This window comes from Fukomys damarensis, unplaced genomic scaffold (assembly GCF_012274545.1).
Source record: "Fukomys damarensis isolate Sample0158 unplaced genomic scaffold, DMR_v1.0_HiC HiC_scaffold_17, whole genome shotgun sequence".
NCBI lineage: Eukaryota > Metazoa > Chordata > Mammalia > Rodentia > Bathyergidae > Fukomys > Fukomys damarensis.
The window spans coordinates 36221179-36230502 of NW_022900929.1; the positions used below are offsets into that span (position 1 = coordinate 36221179).

General features: G+C 39.9%; 1 protein-coding gene across 4 annotated transcripts in view; it reads right to left on the reverse strand.

The window, feature by feature from the left end:
* The window catches only part of Eif2ak4 (eukaryotic translation initiation factor 2 alpha kinase 4), a 119090-nt gene extending 114421 nt beyond the window's left edge, over positions 1 to 4669 (reverse strand). For 2 of the 4 annotated variants that reach the window (XM_033765018.1, XM_033765017.1), the window contains exon 1: positions 4277 to 4669. In XM_033765018.1, coding sequence (XP_033620909.1) covers positions 4277 to 4638 — 362 coding nt within the window. In that variant the 5' untranslated portion in view covers positions 4639 to 4669. The remainder of the gene's footprint in view (positions 1 to 4276) is intronic. The other 2 variants (XM_033765020.1, XM_033765019.1) reach the window with 1 other exon arrangement.
* Positions 4670 to 9324: the final 4655 nt, after the last annotated feature.

Here is a 9324-nt window from a genome sequence, read left to right on the forward strand (position 1 = left end):
AGGGCTAAAGGTGTAGGGAAAGTGGGAAGGGTAGGGGAAAGGTTATAAGGGAAAAAAATATGAGAAAATGAAAAAATGGAAATAAAGTGTTTGTAAATGGGGAGGAGGGGAGGGGGTGAAGGGAGGCAGGGACAAGGGGAGAAAATGAGAATCAAGACCTATCATGTAAAGGTACAGGATCCCAATAATGAATGTAACTGTACTGTATACCTAAAATGTACCAATAAACTCAATAAAAGGAAAAAAAAAGAATAAGATATAAATGCATTTGCGGATTATTTCACTCAGTAATAATTTTTGAGGGGTTCCCCCCCCCAGCACCAGGATGTAGGAATGTAGGAGTGAACAAATACACAAACCCTGCACTCCTGAAGCTAGCAGTCTCACATATCTAACAGTGACATTTCAAATTAGTGGTGAAAAAGACAGAAAAAATCAGCTGTTTGTCTCTCTATTTGGGAGAATGGGAGAGCACACAGGAGGGGGTCCTGACCCACATTTACAGGGACCTAAGATTGAACTTTTAAAAAAAGCAATTTCTATATTTATTTTATGGAAGTTTTAAAATGAAGCATGAAAGAAAAGAAAACCTCAAAGCATTCATGTTTTAGTAAACTTTGAGCAGGGAAGTTTTTTCTAGGAACAAAATAATCAAAGGGACCATAAAACAAAAAATTGTTCATTTTGATTCTATTAAATGTTTTAATTGTAACGAGGCATGGTGGTACATGCCTGTAATCCCAGCACTCTGAGCAGCTGAGGCAGGAGAATTGAGAACTGCAAGCCAGCCTAGAACCTGTCTTTTTTTTAAAAAAAATGTAATTGCATAAATAAATATAAAAATGCATATACATCTAGCAGATATTTTAATACATGATCCAAAACAATTTTCCTAACATATATCTAGTTCTTACAAATGAATACAAAAACTGAACACAGGAACAAAAAAATAAATCAATGGTTTTGAACAAAGATAGTCTTCAGAGTTTTTGTTCTGTTTTGTTTTGTTTAGATAGGATCTTGCTATGTAGTCCAGGCTGGCCTTGAACTCACTATGTAGCCCAGGTTGGCCCGGTGATCCTCCTGCCTTAGCTTCCTGAGTGCTGAGATTACAGGTATGCAACACTGCTTGCATAATTTTTAATCAAAGAAATAAAAACTAAAATGAGATACGTTTCATCGATGTATTGGCAAAGATGAAAAAGTCTGCTGGTGAAGGAAAAACACTACACACTATTGGTAGGCCCAGAGACAGAAGCAAGATTTGCAGAAAGGTGTTACAAATAGCTAACAAATTTTAAGTGAACACACAGCAATATATGCCTGCCCATGTTTATAGCAACACAGGTGGTAATAGCTAAATCTTGGAAACAGCCTAAATGTACATCAACTGGAGATAGGATAAAGATGTGCTTTGTTTTTTTTTTGTTGTTGTTGTTGTTTTTAATAAAATAGAGCACTACTCAGCCACAAAGACTGAGAAACTAGAGACATTTATAGCTAAGTGGATGCACATTGAGGCTATACTCGTAAGTGAATACCAAACAGTAAATACCAAATAGCTTCTCTGGTGTGAAAAACTACAAGTGTAAATAAGGTTCAAATGGTATAACTGATAATGTGAAATAGGAAGAAAAGGTCTAAAGGAGAAGGGGAAGTGGGAGAGGCAGGGAAAAGGAAATAATGGAAAGGAAAAAATATGAAAAAAGGAAAAAATGGAAACAAAGTCTTTGTAAATAGGGAAGGGTGGAGGGAGTGAAGGGAGGGCAAGAACCAAGATGCATCATGTGAAAGGTACAAGATCCCAATGATGAATGTAACTGTATTGTTTACCTTAAATATACCAATAAACTCAATAAAAAAAGAATGATACATGAGAGATATTTATAGCCAAAATGAATGCATGCTGAGGCCATACTCTTAAGTGAAATAATCAGGACACACATGTGTAATTACCAAGTAGTTTCTCTGGTGTGAGAAACTGAAAGTGTCAATGTGGACCAAAATGTATAACAGATAATGTGAAATAGGAAGAAAAGGTTCAAAGTAGAAGGAGAAATGGGGGGAGTAGGGAAAGAAAAAAAATGTGAAAAAATGAAAACAAAGCTTTTGTAAATAGGGAGGGATGGAGGGGTTGAAGGGAGGGAAGGCGAACGGGAGAAAACAAGAACCAAGATATATCATGTATAGGTACAAATTCCCAGTGATGAACGTGATCATAATGTATACCTAATATGTACCAATAAACTTACGGTGGTTAAAAAAACTCAAATTGTAAAAAACAAAACAAAACAAAAAATAACTGAAGACTTTTTGGTGATATGAAAAGCTAGCCAAGAAAAGCAAGAAAGCAAGGTAGTAATAATTTATAACTGTGTTTAAATTGTAAATTATATTTTATACTAGTGTTGTCCAAACCTTTTTCATGGACAAAATAATTTTTAACATGCACCCCAAAATATTCACTAATTTATAAATGATACATATATGCTACTAAACTGAAATTTGCATTGTAACGCATCCCTCCCACAAAAGTTCAAGAAAACAATGATCTGAATTTGTTGGCACAAATTTGGCCTGAACTGACACAAAATTATTAACAGTCTTTAATTGGTTTCGTGTGAAATTTGAATATTCACATATTTCTTTGTTGTGCTGGATTTTGGATGCTGACCCAGATGCAAAGGGAGATGCTGGGTACTGTGTGGAATAGGCACTCATAAACTTCTGATTCCGAAAGCCATCAGGCCTTAAGGGTGCTGGATAAAGGACCTGCATAACCTCTCCCCAAAGACTGCCAAGTAGCATGTGCTAATAAGTGAGTAAACTCTGATTCACTCTCAAGACCATCAACTGTGCCTGTGAGGCCTATGAAAGTGTGGAGGCCTCATTCCCGGTGCTCCAGGAACACAGCCAACCAATCAATACTCCTGCCTACCCTTTATAGGGTTTGTTTCCTGTGGTCTTGGGCTTGTTACTGCCGGATTTAAATTCATGAGATTATTGGTATCGTTACCTAAAAGTAGCCGCTTTTTCCCTTCTGTTTTTCTGCAGCATTAGGAGCAAATAACTAAACTTGCATACATTAACGGGTTCTGAATGAAGTCTTAGGGGTTTTATATTTTTAGTGCACCCTTTGTGACACCTATCTTGGCTGCTTAATGGATCTAGTTCCTGGTTCACAATGTTTGGGAACAAAAAAGTGACTGCGTGATGAAAAAGTTATCTTATTATTTTACTATAAGCGTGCATAAGGGGGTAAGGGAAATTAGAATTAAATCCTGAATTTAAGTGCTATAAAAGTAAGCTTCCTGAGGGCGGGTTTTTGTTTTATCTGGGCTGTATTCCTACAGCCTACAATAAAGAAGGGGCGGGGAGGAAGAGTGTGGGTTTGCCTAACAGTTCCAGGAGATCCTATTCCTTAAGGCAATCCTGGGAGGGCAGACTAGCTAATGCTGTGAAGTGCCAGAATTCAAAACAGATGATGGAAAGCAGTACTTTTTAAACGTCAACATTCAGATACACATTAGTTTGGCAGATCAGCTTCTTAAGTGATGGGAGGAAAAAGGTCAGTAGCAGCAGCTTAATAGTGTGTTTTAATTTCCAAGCAAAAAAGAAAATATTTTAAACCAAATGTCACTTTAAAAGGGTTAGACTCAGAAACTCCTACCGTGGTTAAAACGAATACTTTATTGTATATAATGGTCAGCTAAATGTCTTAGGAGAAGGACAGAGTTCCTCCATACCGGAAGCACAGTGAGGATGCCTGGGAGCAAGGTGGGATTACAAGAAGTATCTGAATACATGAGTGAGACCTAGGAATTCTGGTTGAGAGAAGGAGAGAGGCCTGAGCGAGCCCTGGAAGAGCAGAACAAAATATCAATGGGTAGCCGGGGATTTAGCTCCTGAGTTCGATACCCGGTACAGAAAAAAAAAAAAAAAAAAAAAAAAAAAAGTAGCAGTGGGTAGCTGTGAATGTGCTTCCGTAAAGTGCTTTGCAGAGGGGAGGGTGAGCACAAGGCTGAAAGGAGGCGAGGATGTTGGGGTGTCCTCAGGAGGAAGGAGTAGCACAAGGATGAGGAATCGACTTGGAGAAAAGGCTGTAGGAGAATTTGGCCCAGTGGGGGTATCTGAGGTGCAATAAAATTAGCATGGGTGCCAAAGAGGAGAGGCAAAGACTGCAGGGTCTTAAAGGGTTGGCCCAAGGGGTAAGCGCCTGGTCCCGGGCCCAGGGCTGGGGGAAGTCCGGCCGTGACCAGCCCCGCCACGTTCCTACCCGTCCGCGAGCATCCGGCCGCAGGTCCTGGAAGTCGGAGCCGTAGATGGCCTCCAGGGCCTGCAGCTCGTGGTCCTGCCGCTGTGGGTAGCTCTCCTGAGGCTCGTTCCGGCCGCGTCCGCTGGCCCCGCGACCACCAGCCATAGCAGCACAGTGGCCAAGGCGGTGGGCCTGGTCGCGGCGGAGACTGGGCCCAGGCCGGCTCGGGGGAGGGGCTCAGCGTCGGGGGGCGGAGCAATGGGCGGGGCGCCGGGCCTGCAGGGAGCTTGTCTCAGTGCAGGGGACCGGACCTGACTACCGGGCGAAGTTCTGAGCCGGGACTGGCCGGTAGGCGGGGCTCCACGCCGAGGGCGGGACTGCATTCCCGCCCCGCTCCGGAGCAGCTTCACAGGCGGTGAGGAGCGCCAGCGGACCAGGAAGAAAGGGAGAAAATCTTGCTCACGTGCTGCAGGGTTGGGGACAGAATGCAAGGGACTACACGGACACGGGAGGACAAACCATGCAGATTGGAATGATAACGCCAAACTGCCTAGAAGTGCCGCTTAAATCTACTGCGACCTGGTGTGGCTAGTGAGCGAAAACGCCTCAGAGCAGACTTTGGTGGGTTCTCCAGTTACCGTCTCACTTTGAGCAAGGCTACTAGCATGAAAACTGAAAGCATTATTCCTCAGTTCAGCACCCCCTTAGTCCTAGATTCAGCATACCCAGACTTGCTCTCTGCCCCTATCTTTGAGAATCTCCAGTTCCACCTTGCAATTTTAACTGAAAAATGTCTTCCCATGCAGGCGACAGGAAAAAAAATTTCATTTAATGAATGTTTAGGGAGTCTGTTTCCATCTTCCTACTAATGCTACACATTGATTCAGAGTTTAGGTTTCGGGGACATGTTTTTCTCTATCTTGCTCGCTCCTTGGCTGTTTACTACGTAATGATTACTTACTCATCTTGCTGTCATCCATCTTCTCAGTTCTGGCCAGATAACACAAATGCACTATCTTGGCTCAAGACCACTTTAGACCATCTTCTCCTTTCCTGCACTGGAGACCTGTTTCCTTCCCAGCTGTTCCTGTCTAGGTGAATGGCACACCCAGATGTGTTCTGGATCCCCTTTCTCTCCATTCTCACATCTGGATAGTCACCATTTCTTCTGTCTACCCACTACGCCTCATTCCATTGCCACTACCTGAGTTCACACCACGTCATCTCTTCCTGGGTTACGGCAGTGTTCCCCCCACCCCCAAGTCTCTGTCTTCATTCTCACCCTGCATTAAGCCATTTTCCCCAATGCAGCCAGTGTTTTAAACTGCAAATATCCAATCCTTAAAATTCTTCTATTTCTCCATTGATTTTTTAGTTAAAAACTTTTAATTATGGAAAATTACAACACACATAAAACATAGGAAATATTATAAACTGTTCTTTGTACTCATCACTTGGCTTCAACAAAATTATATTTTGCTAATCTTATTTCATCTCTACTCCTCACTGCCCATGAATATTTTAAAGAAAATTTCAAACATCTTTTGTTTTCCCTTTCAAATACATATGTACCTCTAACAGAAAAGGACTTTTTAACTAACACAACACCATCCTTGTACCTTAAATGTAACAATTTCTATTTTGGAGGGGAGGAACAGAACTAGGAATTGAAATCAGCACCATAAAGATCTTTTGTTTGTCCAACATTAGAATCTGCATTGAATGTTGGACCTATGAAGGATATAACCAAAGCAATACACATTTGGAAAGGATCTGTGGATCTGATGCAGTGTTAAGTCAGAGCTAATGTCCAGCTATAAAGTAATTCTTTGTTTAATCTTTTGTCCTCCAGGCTCATCCATATTGCAAATGAGTGCACCTGGTTCTCACTAAAGATCTGGCTACAAGCAACCAGCAATTCATGCCACAGCTTGAACATTGGGCTGCCTTGAAATCTCCTCCACCAGAATCTCAGTCTCACAGTCTTAAGATATGAGCAAAAGATAGATAAACTTTTTGCCAAAGTATAACCTTTGTGGCCTCTAGTTAATTTGCCAATGGAGCCCTTGTTCCCACCTGACACCTCTTAAGCCTGGCCATTACTGTCTGCATTTCTATCAGTATTCTGGTATTTTGAGTTCCAGCCAGAATTATCTATAATATTCTGCTTATAGTATTCTAAAGATTCTCTAGCCTACATCCCCAAAGCTTTCCAAACTCCTCCCACAAGCTAGGGCCAAAGGTTTTGTTTTGTTTTAGTGATGCTGGGGATTGAACCCAGGGCCTTGTGCATGCAAGGCAAGAGGTCTCCCACTGATCCCCAGCCATTCCAAAGATTTCTAAACCACGTGATCAGGTACAGTCATAGCAACAATCTTATTTCTGGTACCAATTTTCTGTATCAGTCACTTTCTCATTGCTGAGACAAAATTCTGGACAACTACAATTTAAGGGGGGGAATAGTTTATTTTGGCTCACCATCGTCAGAATTCAGTCCATGGTCGGTTAGCACCAAGGCAGAAACAATGTAGAGGACAACTCCTCAAGTCACAGTGACCAGAAAGCAGAAGGTGGGACAGGAGCAAGACTATACCCCTCCAGGTCACACTCCCAGTGATCTTTATCCACCAAGGCCTTACCTGCTAACAGCACATTCAGCTACTAAACTCATCAATGGATGAATCTGCTTATGAGTGTAATGCTCTTATGAACCAGTCGCCTTCCAGACATGTGAGATTGGGGGCCTTTTAGATCCAAACTGTTAACACATTTTCCCTGCATGTAGAATTCTGAATCAACCATACTTTCAGCATTTGAAATTGTTATGCTCTTTCTTTAATTTTAAAGAATTTTAATTGATATGTAATAAGTATATATTTTAGGAGTATGGTATGGTATTTCAACAAGTATACATTGCATATGATCAGGGTAATTGGCATATCTGCCACCTCAAGCATTTATTTATTTTTTTTTGCATTGGGAACATTCATCTAGGTTGATTTCACATCTTGGCTATTGTGAATAGAGCTGCAATACATATATGAGCATAGAGCTGGGCTTGGTGGCACATGACTGTAATCCCAGCACTCGGGAGGCTGAGGCAGGAGGATCTCTGTGAGTTTGAGACCAGCCTGGGCTACATTGTGAGTTCCAGGTCAGTCTCAACTACATAGTGAGACCCCATCTCAAAAACAAACAAACAAACAAACAAAATATATATATATGAGCATAGGTATCTTTTTATATACTCATTTCATTCCTTTGGCTATATACTCAATAGTGGGATTCCTGGCTAAAATAATAGTTCTATTTCTAGTTTTTTTGGTAAAAAATCTCCATTTTTCCTAATGGTTGTAGTAATTTACATTCCTACAAACAATGTATAACTTTCATCAATATCCTCACCAGCATTTGTTATTTTTTCTTTTTGATAATACCCATTCTAACTAAAGTAATGATATTTTTTGTGGTTCTGATTTGCATTTCACTGATAATATTTTTATATACTTGTTGGTGCCATTTCTTTTTGGCCTACATGGAGTTTCAGTGAGAATTATGCTATAATTCAACTTGTTTTTCCTTTATAGGTAATGTAGTAATTTTCTTTGGCTACTTTTTTTCTATTTCTTAGTTTTCAGAACTTTGAGGATGTTTCTTGGTGTGATTTTCTTTAGGTTTATTGTTTGAGGTTCATTCAGCTTCTTTAATCTCTAGGCTTATTATTATTATTATTATTATTATTATTATTATTTTGCCAAATATAGTAAATTTTCAACCATTGGTTCTTTGAATGCTTTTTCAGCCCTGGCTTTTATCCCTTTCCTCCAGCAAAGAAAAAGGAATTGTTCTTTCATTGCTCCATTGCCTGGAAACCAGGGGCAGGAGAGACAATGCTGTTCCTTCTGCTCAAGAAAGTAAGAAATAAAAATTACTTAGTGAATTTTGCATCACCTTATGAAGATTTGTGGGCCCTTACACATTTATGTACACAGATGTGTCCTGCCCTTTAAATTCTGGAATACATTTATTCTTTTATTCCAAAACTATGCCATTGTTTTCACATTAGACAATGGGTCATAGTATTTTATGATCATATCTTTTACTGGAGAAGATGTTACTGTCTTGGTCACTGAATCCACTAGAATTGCTCCTGGTTAATTTTTGATTCTTATTAAAAAGAAGCCAGGCATGGAGGTGAATATTTATAAGCCCAGGACTTTGTGAGGCTGAGCAGGAGAATTACATGTTTCAGGCCAGGCTGGGCCACTTACTTAGTAAGATGCTGTCTCAAAAACAAAATTAATAAGGACTGAGGATGTAGTGCAGTTCAAAAGCCCCTAGGTTCAATCTTTTGTCTCAAAAACAAAATTAATAAGGACTGAGGATGTAGTGCAGTTCAAAAGCCCCTAGGTTCAATCTTTAGCACAAAAAAAAGAAGTCAAGTTTTTCTTAAAAGACATATGTTCCGTGCTTGGGAATACAAGAAAGAATGTGTGCTAGCTTTTGAAGTTAAGTATAAAAGAGGAATATCCAAAAGGGGTTGAGAAATCATAGTTTTAGAAAGATAAACAACTTCCCAAGGTGACTCCTTTGAGGATGATAATACTCATGGATATTTTAGTTTGGCACATTTGCAGTTAAAAATTAAACTGGTTGCTTTATGATTACTATGTGTGTTTTGTGAGTGTCTTTACAAGGCATGATAAAAAAATTTGGTGAATGCTGCTTCTGACTGCTATCCAATGGAAAGGCAGGTTTATGAAAACATTACAGTGTGTTCTTGTCTATTTTATTCATGGAATCTGGCACCATGTGAGTTCTGGCTTTTCCTTGATGTCAAAATGACCATGAAAGGTAAACATTTTGGATTGATTCAGAAATCAAGGTGGCTGTAACAGTAAAATTAAAAACACTCATGGAAAAGAACTTTCAGAATTGCTTCAGAAAATTGAAAGAATGATAGGATAGGTGTTCTCAGAGTGAGAGACAATACTTTGAGGGGTATTGGCGGCAAAGTGTCTCTTACTTTAATAAATAAAAAAAACCCTTAAATATTCACTATATTTTTC